This window comes from Cydia amplana, chromosome 20 (genome assembly GCF_948474715.1).
Source record: "Cydia amplana chromosome 20, ilCydAmpl1.1, whole genome shotgun sequence".
NCBI classification, from domain to species: Eukaryota; Metazoa; Arthropoda; class Insecta; order Lepidoptera; family Tortricidae; genus Cydia; species Cydia amplana.
The window spans coordinates 6,983,855-7,002,814 of record NC_086088.1 but is presented as its reverse complement, the minus strand read 5'-3'; the positions used below and the strand labels follow the sequence as shown (position 1 = coordinate 7,002,814).

Sequence of the window (18,960 nt, the reverse complement as noted above, 5' to 3'; positions counted from 1 at the left end):
CAAGAACAATAAATAATAACGAGCAAAAACTATCCTAAAATTATAAAATTATAAAAAAAAAAAACACTACTACTCAACTACTACGTTAGGTTGAAAGAGGACTATCCAATCCCATTTGTCACCGTTAGGTTAAAGAGGACTATCCAATCCCATTTGTCACCGTTAGGACTATTCGACAATAGTTGGGAAACATGAAACGTAGATGGATTTACTGCGGCTGTGTGAGGCTGTGTATGATGGCGTAGGTGAAGTCTTTGGTGGTGGACTGCCCGCCGAGATCCTTCGTCCTCACCTTGCCGTCGACGAGGACCCTGGAAAAAGGAGAGTAGGTTGTAGGCTCCTGTAGTAACTAAGGGCTCATTTAGAGGGCCCCTGAACTTGCATGGGATTTAAGCACAGAATAACTAATAGTACTACCGTACAGAAAATTCACTCCTTCACAAAAGTCAGATTTAGGTATAAAATTACACCTATATCGCCGCCTGCAAGCAAAATTGAAACTTATAACCGCGCATGAACCGTGAATCTCCTTTGCGCGCCGCAGTTTTATGACCGAGCTGTGAGTGTCGGCACGGGGTTATCACTTGACAAGTTTTTATACCTAAAGTCTATTTTTTTATTCGGTAGACTGAAATGACAGTTCATAGTATGAACATAAAATGTCATTTCATACTATGAACTGTCATTTCAGTCACCGAATAAAAAGTTGACTTTATACCCACTGATTTATTATTTTTAAGATAAATATGTAGGAATTACAAACGTTGATTATGTAAACATACATTTTTTATCCGGAGATAGTAAGTATGTCTGATTCTCACGGAAGTAAGTTTCGAAGCCATTGTGTATTTTCAATTTTGCGCGAGCGCCGCGTGACACGACTATCGTGCGCGCCGAGCGGCAGCCCACTGCCATACGCCTGTCCGATGGGCGCGCCGGCTAAATGTACCTAAACTGCGGAGTGACACCCCCCTGATTTAAGTTACATTGCGGACCATTGAGGTTACAACAATGAAGTCGACCGATCAAATAGCGCAATGTAATGAACTTTATTGCCAAGAGATAAAGTTTTCTAGCAGTTTAATTTGTACCAAGACATTAAAATTTAACTATTCGTCCGTCCGTCGCATATTTCGTCCACTTTTTATTAGTAACTTTTTTCAATGCATTATTCTCAGTCGATAACAACGCAAGTCGCAACAAGAAAAAGTTAGTTGACCCTGAAATGTTAAACACGGAAGCAAACCCTGGGGTCCAAAGAAGTAACTGAGGTTGCACCCAGGATAAACGCATTTTTGGACACCAATTTGTTACCATGGCCTATGAGCTTGTCACATCCATTGTTAAGCCTTTACTAATCTGTACACTAGACGAGAGAGGGTACACATACTTGTTGATGGCGTTCTTGATCATCTTGGAGTAGGAGTGGAGGTTGACGTGGGCCAGCAGGTTGGCGGAGCAGAGCAGCATGGCGCACGGGTTGGCGATGTTCTTGCCCACGGCGCCGGAGAATATGTGCCGAGCGCCCTGGAATTACAAACATTTATTGTCAAACCAAATTGTCAGTAAATAAGAACAAAAAAGCTATACTCATCATTTTCTTTTGGGTGCTGGTACTAGTGTAAGAAAAAGATAGTATGATTCTCTCTATGTTTGAAATGAGACCGTCCTTTGACAAACTATACATAAGAACAGGATTCACAACAGTTCCACTGTTCTCTAGGCTGTGCCCAGTTTACTACCTTCCTTCCTATTCCTATATTTCAATTTGCCTTTGAACCCGATTACGAGCCAGGTTGTCCACAATGTTGCCGTACAGGCTGTCCTTGTCTGTTCCCCTCCCTGTCTCCCTCTGTCACACTCACCTGTTCAAACACAGCGCACTCAGCGCTATAGCTAGCGCCAGCAACGACTCCAGCTCCTCCCACCAGCCCGCTGGCCAGGTTGTCCACAATGTTGCCGTACAGGCTGTCCTTGTCTGTTCCCCTCCCTGTCTCCCTCTGTCACACTCACCTGTTCAAACACAGCACACTCCGCGCTATAGCTAGCGCCAGCAACGACTCCAGCTCCTCCCACCAGCCCGCTGGCCAGGTTGTCCACAATGTTGCCGTACAGGTTGTCCTTGTCTGTTCCCCTCCCTGTCTCCCTCTGTCACACTCACCTGTTCAAACACAGCGCACTCCGCGCTATAGCTAGCGCCAGCAACGACTCCAGCTCCTCCCACCAGCCCGCTGGCCAGGTTGTCCACAATGTTGCCGTACAGGCTGTCCTTGTCTGTCCCCTCCCTGTCTCCCTCTGTCACACTCACCTGTTCAAACACAGCGCACTCCGCGCTATAGCTGGCGCCAGCAACGACTCCAGCTCCTCCCACCAGCCCGCTGGCCAGGTTGTCCACAATGTTGCCGTACAGGCTGTCCTTGTCTGTTCCCCTCCCTGTCTCCCTCTGTCACACTCACCTGTTCAAACACAGCGCACTCCGCGCTATAGCTAGCGCCAGCAACGACACCGGCTCCTCCCACCAGCCCGCTGGCCAGGTTGTCCATTAAATTAAAATAAGAAAAAGGATCGTCAAACATGAAAAAAAAATTGTATAAAAAATACTAGTCTAGAATAGATAGTATGATTCTCTCTATGTTTGAAATGAGACCGTCCTTTGACAAACTATACATAAGAACAGGATTCACAACAGTTCCACTGTTCTCTAGGCTGTGCCCAGTTTACAACCTTCCTTCCTATTCCTATATTTCACTTTGCCTTTGAACCCGATTACGAGCCAGGTTGTCCACAATGTTGCCGTACAGGCTGTCCTTGTCTGTTCCCCTCCCTGTCTCCCTCTGTCACACTCACCTGTTCAAACACAGCGCACTCCGCGCTATAGCTAGCGCCAGCAACGACTCCAGCTCCTCCCACCAGCCCGCTGGCCAGGTTGTCCATGTCGGCGAAGTTCCACTATTCGCCTGGTCTGCATGGTTATCGGGCGATAACCCTTTCTCATCACCATCCATTATGTTAGAAATAGTAAAGGAGAAACAGACTTTTCACTTAATAACTCAGTTTTATTTACGAGTACAGATAGCTCTTACACAGTCTACGCTTAGCATAAGAATGAATCAAAACAACGGCATGCCACCACTTAAATAACCTTTCCAACCCTACCCCTCCAGGTAGGACTACCTGAGATCACGCCACACCACCTGCGCTATACTTGTTTATCAATACAATTCCCAATTATGTATTAATATTTCCGAGATCGTCTTAAAATAATAATTAATTCAATGATAAGTAATTAATTAATTTTATACAATAATCTTGTGATTATTTTAATTAAATACATTCAGATTATCTTATCAAAATTATAATTAATAAACAGTCAATTGGCTACGCTTTCCTTTAAATCAAACATTTTATCTATCGATTTGAAAATGATAAAAATCTAACTAAAATTATTTAAAAACATGCATAACAAACATCAAGGATTGCCGCCCACACGGCCATTCTGCTCCAGCGCGCTCCCTGCGCTGATCCTGGCATCACCCATCCTGGGATCTAGCCCACACCGGCATCACTCAACATAGAGGTCTAGCCGCCAAGACCGGGAAAAAGGAAACGCGTGGTGGCCAGCCAGCGTTATAAGGAAGGTGTCGTGGATAAGGTGGAACAATGCATACACATAATCATAAATATGTTTATCAAAAGAGATCGGATAAATATCATACTTGAATAAAACCACGTTTATTGAGTCTCGGACTGAGAGCAGTCTTCATTTTGAACACTGCTACTCGTCTCATCCACCGCCCACACGGCAGACTCGTCATCATCATTACCAAATGGATCTGTCTGTCCCATAGGAGCAGGTCTCAAGAAATCATGGCTAGCGATCTTTTCAGTACTTCCACGTAAATTAACATGTTTTAATTTATAACGGTCGTTTGGTAATATTTCTAATATTTCCATGGGGCCCTCAAATTTTGCACCCAATTTGGTAGTATGTCTTTCATGACGACGCATCAAAACAAAATCTCCCACTTTGTAAGGTTTGACCCGCGCTTTACCTATATCAAACCTCACTTTGTCTTGAAAAGATCGCTCGTCCATCCTTTGCTTACAAACATTTCTAACAGAAGTAAGGTCCTCTATAGGCTCGTCATCGTCAACTTGGAGAAGCTTGATAGCGGGTGGCGAACATTTTTTACCTAGCAACAGTTCTAATGGACTCTTACCGGTACTTTTAGAAATCGTACAATTAATTGCTAACTGTAGGTCTTGCATAGCAGAATACCACGGTTTATCAAGCTCCACCACTGACATATTATCTTTTATTATTTTCATAATACGCTCTGCCTGACCATTTGCCCTACTAGCGCCTTTAGCCACAACATGATGTTCAATACGGAATTTATTACAGAATTCTTTAAACTCTAGCGACGTCATACTTTTATCTTGATCTGTTATAAGACGTGCCGGGGTACCAAATATAGTTATTAATTCCTGAAAGCTTTTTATAGCGGAATCCGTTGTACGATCGTCAGCATAAACTAAATGAACGTATTTGGTAAATGCGTCTATAAAAACAAATGCATACTCGGCCTCACTTCGGGTCCCATTCATACGTCCGGTTATGTCCGCATGAACGGTATGAAAGGGCACAGCTACTTTGTCAATGGGGTGTAGAGAGATTTGCCTAGCACCAGATACGCCTTTTCGAACTCGGCAACTGACGCAGTTCTCTATAAATTTGCGAACTAATTTAGACATATTAGGGAACCAGTATTGTTCTCTTATTTTGGCTAATACCTTTTCCCAGCTAAAGTGTTGAAGTGCTGAGTGATAGTGAGCAATAAGATTCCATCGATAACTACATGGGACGATAATAAGTTTCCGTGTTTTGTTATCAATTTGAACTTTTCTTCTGAGCAATTTGTCTTGTAATATAACGTATGTATTAGCTATATCCTGCGGTATAGAGTCTGAATTCAGCTGTTCTACGATATTTTTAAGTATGGGATCGCGTTTTTGTTCTATAAGCAGCCAGTTATGATCAAGAGTGGTAACATTAGCTGAAAACCGCAAAGGTTTTGATTGTTTTGGTGGTTTGTTAGAATCACGGGTATCTACAGGATTCCTACTGAAGTAATCTGCGTGAGCCAATCGTTCACCCTTACGGTATTCGATCTCAAACTCATAGTTTTGTAAAAAGGTCCACCAGCGGTGAACTCTAGGCGTTAACTCCTTTTTGTGTCGAGACGCTTTAAGTGAATTGCAATCAGTTATGACTTTAAATGATCGCCCATATAAAAAATGACGAAAATGTTTTATTGCCTTTACAACGGCCAGCGTTTCAAGTTCATATGAATGATATTTACTTTCTGCGCTGGTCGTTCTCATACTAAAGTACCCAATGACGTGAGCTTCTTGATCTCTTTTTTGAATTAAGACGGCGCCATAGCCGAGAGAACTGGCATCCGTATGGACTTCGGTTGGTAAATCCGGATCAAATATCGTGAGCAAAGGAGAAGATGTCAAGCGGCTGACTATCTCTTTTCTAGCCTGTTCTTGACGCTCTGTCCAGTTCCACGGTACGTTACTCTTGGTAAGTTCATAAAGGGGAATCATAATCTTTGAGAAATTCGGTACATATTTTCGAAAATACCCAGCTAGTCCGTTAAACTGTCGCAATTCTTTTACATTTCTGGGTACCGGAGAACTGGACAAAGCCTCAATCTTTCTAGGACTGGGCTTAACGGTCCCGTTTTCTACAATGTTCCCCAGATATTCGATCGAAGTTTTCAAAAAAGTACATTTTGAAACGTTTAATGAAAAACCGGAGTCAGTTAATCGTTTTAGGACAAGTTCAAGGTTTCGCAAACCTTCCTCGGGCGTTTCAGACGTAATAAGAATATCGTCAAGATAGACTAAGGCAATGTTATCTTTATAATCGCCTAGTGCCTTGTTTATGGCGCGCTGATAGACGGAGGGCGCATTGCAAAGGCCAAAAGGCATACGTAAATACTCATATTGCCCATCAGGGGTCACAAATGATGTCTTTTCGATCGAGTCTTCAGCAATAGGAATCTGATGAAACCCGGCGGTCATGTCAAGACGAGTAAAGTAACGCGCCTTTCCTAACTTATCTATCTGATCAGCAATCAAAGGCAATGGAAAGTGGTCTCTTAAAGTGTTAGCATTGAGCTCACGGAAATCTACGCAAAGGCGATCGGAACCATCCTTTTTCTTGACTAACAAAATCGGACTGCTAAAAGGTGAAGAACTGTCACGGATTATTCCATTGCTTTTGAGATCTGCAATCATTTCCTTAACCTTTTCGCGCTCAGTAGGTGATAATCTATAAGGCCTACGCTGTACTATTTTGTCAGGATTTTTAAGTCTTATTTTCAATTCACCAGTATTTACTTTGGAAACGCGATTTCCAGTCGTAAAGCTGTCTTTATATTTATCAACAATATCATGTAATTTTTTAAGTAAATCCGCATCTTTTACGTCTGTATCAAAAACAGCCTCAAGACATGATGATTCTTTTTGCGTGCATTCGCTTATTATGAAATTGCGTTTCACAGAAATATCATCCCTTGTTTGAATGACAGCAAGACCAGGTATTTGCAAAAGGTCAAATCCAATTATGATATCATGTTGTATATCAGTATCTTCAACAACATAAAACTCTAGCTCGACACACGTACCACCTATTTCTACCGCATTAGTAATGGTCTGTCTTGAATCAAATGGGTGGTCACCTGCACCGAAAAAAGTGGCGTTAACAGCCTTTCTCTTCCCGGGAATCGAACCAGAGAAGCGTTTTCGCATCAGTGAACAATCAGAACCAGTATCAAACAAGCAAGGATAAGTAACATCACCTATTTTAACTGTAGTAGTACTACGGGCCCTGCCGGAACGATTGCTGCAAAGGTGTATTGACTTGTCTGAATTCGACCGTTCATTTAACATTTTACGAAAGCAATTCTTTTCAACATGGCCCTTTTTCTTACAGTATTTGCATTCAACTGATTTAGTATCATTAGGTGCTTTAGACTCGCTACCAACGGTAGGGGAAATATCAGATCCGGAAGAATTAAGCGCCTTGCAATCACGAAAGCGATGACCAGGTTTATTACACCTATAGCAAATAGTAGACGAATAGTTTGGTTTCAAACCTACTTCAGTTGAACGAGCTTTCTTAGAATTGTTATTATTGTTTGTTTTTTCTAGTGTATCGAATTTGCGTTTACGGTATGTCTTCAAAACAGATACTAGATTAGGCAAAGAGTCAGGCGTATTTCGTAACAATTCAGATCTAATATGTTCAGGATAAATACCTGTGATAACAGCATCCACAGCATCGGCATCATTCGCTTCCGGCCGCACGCGCTTGAATAATGTCCAAGCTGTAGTGGCGTATTCGGCGTAGCTCGTTGCTTGGTCCGACGTGTAGTTGCGCCACTTCTGTACATCATCAGCATACCGGAACTCCTTTGAGAAAGTCTTGATTAGATCTTCCTTCACCTGGTCCCAAGTAGTTGAATGTAGAGACCACGTGTCGGCCCACACTTTTGCTCTTCCTTTTAACTGAAGTATCGCTTTCATCCGTGCTTCTTGAGGTGATATAGCGAAAACGGAAATGGTTTCATCGACATTAGCGCACCAATCTCGAATATCATGAGATCGTACATCCGGGTCGAACGGAGGTAGATAGAAATTTCCTCTTTCACGGGGTAGCGCCGGCTGTTGTGGATAAGCGGCGGTGGCAGATAGCGCCGCATTAACAGCACTTGCTGCGGCTTGCTTGGTGACTGTGGTTACCAGGCTCATCACTTGGTCCATGGTAAAAGTAGGCTCAGGTTGAATAACCGATCGGCGGCGCCCGCCTAGTATAGGGGATTGGGATCCCACCGCTGCTGTCGGCGAAGTTCCACTATTCGCCTGGTCTGCATGGTTATCGGGCGATAACCCTTTCTCATCACCATCCATTATGTTAGAAATAGTAAAGGAGAAACAGACTTTTCACTTAATAACTCAGTTTTATTTACGAGTACAGATAGCTCTTACACAGTCTACGCTTAGCATAAGAATGAATCAAAACAACGGCATGCCACCACTTAAATAACCTTTCCAACCCTACCCCTCCAGGTAGGACTACCTGAGATCACGCCACACCACCTGCGCTATACTTGTTTATCAATACAATTCCCAATTATGTATTAATATTTCCGAGATCGTCTTAAAATAATAATTAATTCAATGATAAGTAATTAATTAATTTTATACAATAATCTTGTGATTATTTTAATTAAATACATTCAGATTATCTTATCAAAATTATAATTAATAAACAGTCAATTGGCTACGCTTTCCTTTAAATCAAACATTTTATCTATCGATTTGAAAATGATAAAAATCTAACTAAAATTATTTAAAAACATGCATAACAAACATCAAGGATTGCCGCCCACATCCACAATGTTGCCGTACAGGCTGTCCTTGTCTGTTCCCCTCCCTGTCTCCCTCTGTCACACTCACCTGTTCAAACACAGCACACTCCGCGCTATAGCTAGCGCCAGCAACGACTCCAGCTCCTCCCACCAGCCCGCTGGCCAGGTTGTCCACAATGTTGCCGTACAGGTTGTCCTTGTCTGTTCCCCTCCCTGTCTCCCTCTGTCACACTCACCTGTTCAAACACAGCGCACTCCGCGCTATAGCTAGCGCCAGCAACGACTCCAGCTCCTCCCACCAGCCCGCTGGCCAGGTTGTCCACAATGTTGCCGTACAGGCTGTCCTTGTCTGTCCCCTCCCTGTCTCCCTCTGTCACACTCACCTGTTCAAACACAGCGCACTCCGCGCTATAGCTGGCGCCAGCAACGACTCCAGCTCCTCCCACCAGCCCGCTGGCCAGGTTGTCCACAATGTTGCCGTACAGGCTGTCCTTGTCTGTTCCCCTCTCTGTCTCCCTCTGTCACACTCACCTGTTCAAACACAGCGCACTCCGCGCTATAGCTAGCGCCAGCAACGACACCGGCTCCTCCCACCAGCCCGCTGGCCAGGTTGTCCACAATGTTGCCGTACAGGCTGTCCTTGTCTGTCCCCTCCCTGTCTCCCTCACACTCACCTGTTCAAACACAGCGCACTCCGCGCTATAGCTAGCGCCAGCAACGACACCGGCTCCTCCCACCAGCCCGCTGGCCAGGTTGTCCACAATGTTGCCGTACAGGCTGTCCTTGTCTGTCCCCTCCCTGTCTCCCTCTGTCACACTCACCTGTTCAAACACAGCGCACTCAGCGCTATAGCTAGCGCCAGCAACGACACCGGCTCCTCCCACCAGCCCGCTGGCCAGGTTGTCCACAATGTTGCCGTACAGGCTGTCCTTGTCTGTTCCCCTCCCTGTCTCCCTCACACTCACCTGTTCAAACACAGCGCACTCAGCGCTATAGCTAGCGCCAGCAACGACACCGGCTCCTCCCACCAGCCCGCTGGCCAGGTTGTCCACAATGTTGCCGTATAGGTTGTCCTTGTCTGTCCCCTCCCTGTCTCCCTCTGTCACACTCACCTGTTCAAACACAGCGCACTCAGCGCTATAGCTAGCGCCAGCAACGACACCGGCTCCTCCCACCAGCCCGCTGGCCAGGTTGTCCACAATGTTGCCGTACAGGCTGTCCTTGTCTGTTCCCCTCCCTGTCTCCCTCACACTCACCTGTTCAAACACAGCGCACTCCGCGCTATAGCTAGCGCCAGCAACGACTCCAGCTCCTCCCACCAGCCCGCTGGCCAGGTTGTCCACAATGTTGCCGTACAGGCTGTCCTTGTCTGTTCCCCTCCCTGTCTCCCTCTGTCACACTCACCTGTTCAAACACAGCGCACTCCGCGCTATAGCTAGCGCCAGCAACGACACCAGCTCCTCCCACCAGCCCGCTGGCCAGGTTGTCCACAATGTTGCCGTACAGGTTGTCCTTGTCTGTTCCCCTCCCTGTCTCCCTCACACTCACCTGTTCAAACACAGCACACTCCGCGCTATAGCTAGCGCCAGCAACGACACCGGCTCCTGCCACCAGCCCGCTGGCCAGGTTGTCCACAATGTTGCCGTACAGGCTGTCCTTGTCTGTTCCCCTCCCTGTCTCCCTCACACTCACCTGTTCAAACACAGCACACTCCGCGCTATAACTAGCGCCAGCAACGACTCCAGCTCCACCGGCCCGCTGGCCAGGTTGTCCACAATGTTGCCGTACAGGTTGTCCTTGTCTGTTCCCCTCCCTGTCTCCCTCTGTCACACTCACCTGTTCAAACACAGCGCACTCCGCGCTATAGCTAGCGCCAGCAACGACTCCAGCTCCTCCCACCAGCCCGCTGGCCAGGTTGTCCACAATGTTGCCGTACAGGTTGTCCTTGTCTGTTCCCCTCCCTGTCTCCCTCTGTCACACTCACCTGTTCAAACACAGCGCACTCCGCGCTATAGCTAGCGCCAGCAACGACTCCGGCTCCTCCCACCAGCCCGCTGGCCAGGTTGTCCACAATGTTGCCGTACAGGTTGGGGGTCACCATCACGTCGAACTGGTTCGGGTTGGACACCATCTGCATCGTGCAGTTGTCGACGATCATTTTCTCGAACTCAATGCGGGGGTACAGTTTTGCCATCTGAAAAATATAATAAATGTTTAGCGTCAATTCTTAAAACACAATCTTCCTTTTGTGCTTTGGCATACCTTAAATACTATAGTATCTTACGATAAATGAGTTCGTAAGATCGTAAAACCTGCGAACGAGTTTACCAGTCCAGTGCGAACCTCTTTCTCAAGCTGTTACCGATGTTTTTATTGTGACGATTAGCAACGATTGTTAAATAAGTAGGTTGTTAAGTAATAAATTATAGTCTATTATCAGTGATCGGGGATTTCTATGCCACTTGGGGTGAATGACCTCAATCATTATGCTAGTATGGATATGCCGCGGGATTCCGGGATTCGTGTGCGATATAGGAGAGTGTTTTGGCATGTTACTGTTAATCAATTAATCATGCATTGCATATATTATTAATATTAATAATTGAAAATTTGAAATTGAAAAATTGAAAACTTAATAATTTTTTGAATAATATTTTTTCTTTAAATCATAACCAACACTGATTTTTTACAGCCCTTTATTTTATAAACGAATTACCAACACCGAAATAGCGTTTACTTTTCGAACAGTTTTGTTCCTATCGCGGGCCAAGTGGCGTATCCATATTACCATTCATATTCATATTCATTTTATTTATAATATTAATAATATTACATGTCTATTATATGAATATGATATGATAGAATATTACATTTCGACTTGATATCCCGCGGTGTGGCATAGAAATCCCCGATCACTGTCTATTATACTCGTATCACATTACAAACCTGATCGCAACTCCTAAGGAAAGTGCCGTCTCCGAGTTTCATGATGTTGGCCTTGTGGACGGCGGTGACCTTCTTGCGGCCCATTTTGACCGCGTAGTCGAACGCGAACTTGGCGATGCGGTCGGACTTGGCCGCGGTGATGATTTTGAGGCATTCGACCACACCTGAAATGGAAAATTAAAAAAATGTAGAAAAAATAAATATAGCTGGTCAACCAAATCTTGTCAGTAAAAAAAGGCGCGAAATTCAAATTTTCTATGGGACGATATCCCTTCGCGCCTACATTTTTCAAATTTGCCGCATTTTTCTACTGTCAAGATCTGGTTGACCAAGTTATAAATTATTTACTACTTTTTTTTTTCTTTTTAGAATACTAAGAGAAGATATGGCTATGTATTTGCCCAGTACAAAAAGCGGTACCTAGGTAGTCAAGCTGTACACCGTATAGGGTCATCTATTTCAACAACTGATTTAACGACGGAATGTTTCCAAAATAACGAAAGTTTCTACATGAGACCTCGGAAATAGTAAGAGACTCGGAAAACTTGTCATTATTTCGAAGATGGGAACTTTCTTTATACTCGTACCTATCATAGGTCACAACATAATGTTGTGACACAACTTGTGATTTAACATAAATTTACTGAGATTTCGAATTTCCAACGTCTTCGAATTTTCCGTAAAAGCAGTAATGAGATTGTCCTAATATTTCGAGATTCGGAAACGATTTTTTTCGATTTGACATAAATTTTCAAAATAACTTACCAGGCACGGACTCGTGCTCCAAGGCGGAGTATTCGCCTTCGGTCTGCTCTCTGATGATGATGCAATCCACATCCTGAAAAGAACACACATAACTTGTAATCTATCTAATGCCCAACAAGAAAAAACCCTAAACTTGTCAGTGAAAATTAAACCCACAGTGTTGAAAATAGAGTTGACTTCGTTTTATTTGAAAATTGAAATAAAACAAATTTAACTCTGTTCCAATTAAATATGCTTTAAATTTAAGGGATTTGAGCGTACACTGCGGCTGCGAGCATACGTCTGCATTTGTCTAGCCTTGCTTGGGCGACTGAGCGTCCACTCAGGCCCCGTAGACCAAGGCTCGGAACCGGTTTTTTCTTCATACAAAAAATACCGGTATTATTTCGTTCTTTTTCGTTCTTTGGTTTATTATTTCATTTTGAATGGGACAATCTAATAATACGAAGGTGTTACCTAAATACATGATTCAGTTCTACGTAAAGAGCATAAAATAATTCAAAATACTGGGCTATTTTGGGTTTTACAAAAAACCCGGTTCCGAGCCCTGCCGTAGACAACATGTCAATCGCTAACGCTCCGTAGCGAACGAATGCAACAGCACTGTCACACTAATATGAAAGTGTGATAGAGAGACAAAGCGATTCGATGGCGAAGCGATAGCGATTGTCACCTTGGCTAGGCCGCCAGTTTACACAGTTACGCTCTATGTTGAGCGTTATAATTGGTCAAGCAGATCTTGTCAGTAGAAAAAGGCGGCAAATTTGAAAAATGTAGGTGCGAAGGGATATCGTCCTATAGAAAATTTGAATTTCGCGCCTATTTTTACTGACAAGATTCGCTTGACCAGCTATAGTTACCCACCTTGTGGCGGCAGTTGACGTTCGGCAGCGACTTGACGTGCACGACGTTGGCGTACAGGTCGAGAGCGTTGCGCAGCTTCATGTTGAGGGTTTGCACAGTTACGCTCTATGTTGAGCGTCAGTTACCCACCTTGTGGCGGCAGTTGACGTTCGGCAGCGACTTGACGTGCACGACGTTGGCGTACAGGTCGAGAGCGTTACGCAGCTTCATGTTGAGGGTTTGCACAGTTACGCTCTATGTTGAGCGTCAGTTACCCACCTTGTGGCGGCAGTTGACGTTCGGCAGCGACTTGACGTGCACGACGTTGGCGTACAGGTCGAGAGCGTTACGCAGCTTCATGTTGAGGGTTTGCACAGTTACGCTCTATGTTGAGCGTCAGTTACCCACCTTGTGGCGGCAGTTGACGTTCGGCAGCGACTTGACGTGCACGACGTTGGCGTACAGGTCGAGAGCGTTACGCAGCTTCATGTTGAGGGTTTGCACAGTTACGCTCTATGTTGAGCGTCAGTTACCCACCTTGTGGCGGCAGTTGACGTTCGGCAGCGACTTGACGTGCACGACGTTGGCGTACAGGTCGAGAGCGTTACGCAGCTTCATGTTGAGGGTTTGCACAGTTACGCTCTATGTTGAGCGTCAGTTACCCACCTTGTGGCGGCAGTTGACGTTCGGCAGCGACTTGACGTGCACGACGTTGGCGTACAGGTCGAGGGCGTTGCGCAGCTTCATGTTGAGGGTTTGGAGCTCGCCGGTGTGGGAGAAGTCTGGGGTGGCCAGGATACCCTGGAAAAAGGTTTATTTTGTAACACTCATATATGCAGTATCACTTCTATTTAAACAGTCAGAGAAAGGTAGCCTGTTTATCGGTATTCTACAGGATACATTTCGGGAAGAAAAAAAAAATTTAAAATTTAAATTTTAAATCTATTTATTTCGCTAAAAAAGTACTTAAATCTACATACATTTGTGTGCAAAATCTCTAGTATGAGATTATGTGCGCGGTCAGTAAAACTCGCGTGCAGTGTCGCGTGAGTGTGCGATGGGATTACATAATCTATTATGCACAGCCCAGCTTTATCATGCGAACGGCTAAGGAGTGGAATTCACTTCCTGCAAATCTATTCCCAGTCCACTATAACTCGGTTCTTTTTAAACCGAGAGTGAGATTGTGGTCAAATGCTTACCTTTTCAAAAAAAAAACTTTGCAGATTCCAATCAGCTAACTCCAATTCTCCAGTCAGCAATACTATTAGCTTAGCACCTTTGCATAGGTACAAATTCTATGCAGGGGTTTACCTTTTCTCTGTAGCTAACTGTACCACGCTATATTTTTGACTTCTTTCATCGAAAAGAAACACCGGTAAATAGACGAAAAATTCCTAAATACTCATTGGAACAAGCCAGGTCTCGAGCAGCGCGCTCAACGTCGGATTTAATTTCAATTTTGAATTTCAATTTCAATCATTTATTTCAGACATAAAAGCCCATATCATTTGTTAGTAATACAATAGAAATTAATCTTAATATAATTTACCTCGGAAAAGAACGACTTGCTGTGTCCACAGGGGGCAAGCGGGGGTTTATGACTTCCTTGTACCTCGTGTTTTTTTTTAAATTAATTTTGTTTTTTGTTTGTTTTTGCTGATTTTTAACTAACATAGCCTTTTTTAGGGTTCCGTAGTTTTTAAGTTTGCAATACAACTAACATTTTTATGGACATACTTAGTCTGAAATAAACGATTTTTATTTATTTATTTTACGGCACCTATGCAATTAAAACTGCACGAGGCCATGCGCTTGGCGGGGAACAGAACCCTATGGAGGAACCTGGTCTTCAACAGAAGGACATGATGTCACGATGCTCAGTATTGAGGGACCGACTGAAGAAGTACCTCGTGTGCGGACTATAGTCTAGGGATGTTGAGAACATCCGCATCCGCAACCGCGGAACTTCCGCATTATTTTCAACATCCGCATCCGCATCCGCATAAAATCGATGCGGATTTAATGCGGATGCGGATGTGGAACAGTTCGGTACAGGAACGTCTTAGCATCGGCGGAAGTGCTAGACTGCTAGGTAATTTAGTAATTAGCCAAAAAAACCTATTAGAAATTAGCAGTCAAGCGTGAGTGGGACTTATTGTACGGAACCCTTGGAACACAAGTCCGACTCGCACTTGGCCAGTTTTTTGAAATAAAAATTACTAAAATGTAATATTTGACGTTTTTATGTACCTATCTTGACATCCGCATCCGCGGATGTGAGCCTTTAAAAATCCGCATCCGCATCCGCATCCGCGGATGTCTAAAAATCGGCATCCGCAACATCCCTATATAGTCTAGTTACCTTAATGCAGATCTTATTGCGCGCGATGGAGTTGACTACGTCCTCGAGCGGCGCGCTCAGCGTCGGGTTCACCTCCGAGAAAAAGAACGACTCGAAATCCACGGGGATACCGGCCGCCTGACACACAAACGTAAATTGTAAAAAGTTTCATTTACACTGATTTAAACTTTCACGATTTTTACACATTATTAAATTTGAATAATTTTACGGTTTAGACTCACTTGTTTTAAGTCACAAACGCAAAGGGTGGTACGCGATACACCGCCGTCGTGAACGCTGCTCGCACTGTTAGTGCTTGAGAAAGGAGACCTAGGCTCTCCGAAACATGTCGCGCGAGTGACTTCAAACAAGTGAGTCTAAACCGTAAAATTATTCAATGTTAGGTATGTCTCACAACAGTTTAAATTCCATTATTAAATTATACAACGTATACGCGATTAAGTACCGTTGTACAATTTAAAGTCTGTGCGCAAAGAGAAGAGTCGTGGAATGTATGTAAGGGGCCCAATATATTCCTTCCACGAATCTTCTCTTTCCGAACAGTGTCTATTAAGGTTTCTTATACCCAAAAAAACTCTGCAAATAATTTTCTTTCAAAAACTGTGTTATTCTGGATTCCTCACGATGTTTTCCTTCACCGAAAAATATCAAACGATTGTTAAGTATCTAACGATATTTCGTACATAAGTTTCGAACAGGATGACTGAATGACTTTAATATTATTAGATTTATTAGAGCAACTTGACTCTATAGAAATCGGCAACTTCAGAGGTAATGTGAAGCTTATTTCATATGTATTTGAATTTCAATAACTTCTAAAGCACATCATACAAAACACCTATGTGTCTAATGAAAAAAAAAATTACCAGTTGAATTTGAAATCTCGAGCATTTTTTTCTTTGTTCTAGTATACTATTTAAACTAGCCACTTTAGACTCTATTGCCTAATACATAAGTCTGTCTTACCTTAAACACCTCCTGTACGGAGTAGACGAGCTCGGGGCCGACGCCATCTCCGGGGATGAGGGTGCACTTAATGCGACCCTCTTTGCTCTACATCAAATAAGATATTTTTAAAATATTACAAAAAGGTTGCCCATCTGGGCCAAGTTTTAGACACTCCAGACTCCTGCAATAGCAATGGGCGAAGTTGCTAGCAAAGATGTACTGGGACCATTTTATTTAAAGTTGTCCCCTACACTTTTTTTTTAATTTGTGAATTTATTTATATGTTATTTCTACTCAGAATCACGAGCTCTTTCTATCCTAATAGGAGAAAAAAGTGTCCCAAGGTTTTTTTCCCATTCCGTTACCATTTTTTCATAGACTTTGTATGGCGGTTTCGGAATGGAAAGATCGAAAAATGTATGGAAATCTTGGGACACTTTTTTTCTCCTATTAGGATCTAAAGAGCTCATGATTCTGAGTAGAAATAACATAAAAAATCCCAATTTTGAAAAAAAAAGTGTGGGGGGCAACTTTAAATAAAATGGCCCATTGGTTTTGTTGTAGAAAGAAATGGATATTGATATTGGAGATTCCAATGAATTTTTCAGCCTTGCCATAAAATAGGAAATATGCGGAGCGGACTCAGCTGACTTACTGCCAACCTTCACTTGCTACACTAGACAAAGCATCAAAGAGGAAAGGTAGTTTCATTGACACCTGTATATTTTCATAGGTAAGATGACAGTAATCAAGTTCTATCGATGCTTCACCGCAGCTCTCAATGGACTGGTATTGTGCTACACAAGGAAATATTGTCTACTGAGAAAGTTGCCATAAAATTGTCAATTTGTTTACATTGATATAAGATTTAGAGGTCAGAAGAATTGTTATAAATAAATAGCTAAGTCCATTCAAGTTCATGGCTTAATTCAATAAGAAAAAGGACTATTTTGTTTTGAAATGTGAACTAAAATTAATTTAATTTTTTACCTATTAGAATATTTATGTAATATGTATATGTCTGCCCCCTTAAGCCGTTTAGCGGTATCTCAAATCAAAATTTAATGCAAACATTTTATATTCTTTATTTTATAATTCCATTTTCAATATCATTTGTTTTTGAGATACAGCTAATTGGCTTAAGGGGGCAGATGTGACCTTTCACTAAGTACACATTTTAAATAAAACCCTAAGTTGTGAGTTAATTTTTTTTAGAACAATATAAAGATAGTGTTAAAATTATAAAAGTACAAACTATATAAATTAATAAGTAATAACAGCAACACAATGTTGAATAAGGATTACTAAAACTATTACAATAATTCTTTCACATTTTAAAAGGACATAACAAATGCATATGCAATAAAACTCATGCTATATGCTTGACACAACATTTAAAACGCTTTATTAAATTGACACACTTGGATCATGCTACGATTATAGATTATGTTATAATAAAACATAAAATAGCCATTCGATTCCACTATACTCCAAATGGTTACGAATTTTGTGTGCTCAAGGTGTACAGTCTAAATCTAGACAATAAATATTATGGCAGTGTGTGACAATAGTTTTGGTATGCTAGAATTAATTTTTAGCCAATAAATAGAATGACTTGTGCAAAGAAAAACAATAGTGTATCATGCAACATTTGGGACAAATCTTACACTTCATTCAGAAGAACCTGTAGAGCTAAGAAATAAACTCAGAAATTAAAGAAATAAAATTGGAAATAAATAAAAAAACATTTTTTAGTTTGCATCCAATTTGGCATATTTTTAAAGTATCATAATATGTATATACAAAAATGTTGATGCCAAGTTCATAATAATCATAAATAAGAGTAATTTTGAAGATATTTAATCTAGAATAAGAGCAATGAAGCAGGATAATTAGATCCGGGATATAAATCAGAGGTCAATAAGTTTATCAAATAAGTTCATAATTAACTAAACAAAGCGAGCTCATACCAACAATAATATACTAATTATAAGTATGTATGTGCTGTTTATTTTTAATAATAAGACCTCTATTGACAAAATTAAGCGAAAAGGAAGGTATTCCTGCTCCATTGTTCATCAGGTTTCATTACTGGTCATTAGTACACAGTTAGTTCTCACCACAGGCAGGGAGATGATGGAATGTGGCGCGTAACATACGTTTTTGTCGGCGTTTACCGCACTCGTCGTGTGCAGACCCTTCCCCGCGAGCTGGGACCCCTGGAACATCCACGTTCATATTATTAGCCATATCACGTGGTTTGAACATGATCATCGTATCAAATGATACGCGACATTGAAGATATCAAACTACATCACAAATTATGCTACGTAGACACCAAGTTACACAGAATTAGAGCTCAATTACTATGAAAATACGTTACGAAACACATAGTTTGCAGATATATGTAGGTATAGCACAATGCTTTATTTCATATGGAAATTTAGATACATACCTGCACCAGGGTTCGGATAATATTTCTGCTAATTAGGGACATAGTTTGTAGTAATTAAAACCTCACTAAAGGCTATTTTTGAGGAAAAAGTATTTTTGGAACGTCTCGGCTCGCCAAAGACGTAACTTCGAGGAGTTTCGTTACACGCAAAGTGACAGCTATAATCTTGCCAGTCTAAAAAAGTACCTGAGTTC

General features: G+C 42.4%; 1 protein-coding gene across 1 annotated transcript; it reads right to left on the bottom strand.

Moving 5' to 3' along the window:
* Positions 1 to 155: 155 nt before the first annotated feature.
* On the bottom strand, positions 156 to 18,926 carry LOC134657568 (probable isocitrate dehydrogenase [NAD] subunit beta, mitochondrial). The gene is made up of 10 exons (XM_063513145.1): positions 18,767 to 18,926; positions 18,432 to 18,530; positions 16,330 to 16,416; positions 15,364 to 15,480; positions 13,665 to 13,799; positions 12,156 to 12,228; positions 11,391 to 11,554; positions 10,429 to 10,638; positions 1,391 to 1,527; positions 156 to 311 (listed from the first exon to the last, which is right to left on the bottom strand). The coding sequence occupies exons 1-10, from the start codon at positions 18,806 to 18,808 to the stop codon at positions 209 to 211; spliced, it is 1,167 nt and encodes a 388-aa protein (XP_063369215.1). The 5' UTR covers positions 18,809 to 18,926; the 3' UTR covers positions 156 to 208.
* Between the last annotated feature and the right edge of the window lie 34 nt (positions 18,927 to 18,960).

Bases quoted from the DNA above. Each gene is read 5' to 3' on its own strand.
- LOC134657568 (XM_063513145.1), bottom strand. From the start codon at position 18,808: ATGTCCCTAATTAGCAGAAATATTATCCGAACCCTGGTGCAG. The intron at 18,531-18,766 runs GTATGTATCTAA...TGGATGTTCCAG, and splicing joins TTATCCGAACCCTGGTGCAG to GGGTCCCAGCTCGCGGGGAA. The intron at 10,639-11,390 runs GTTTGTAATGTG...TATATTTTTCAG, and splicing joins TCCTTAGGAGTTGCGATCAG to ATGGCAAAACTGTACCCCCG.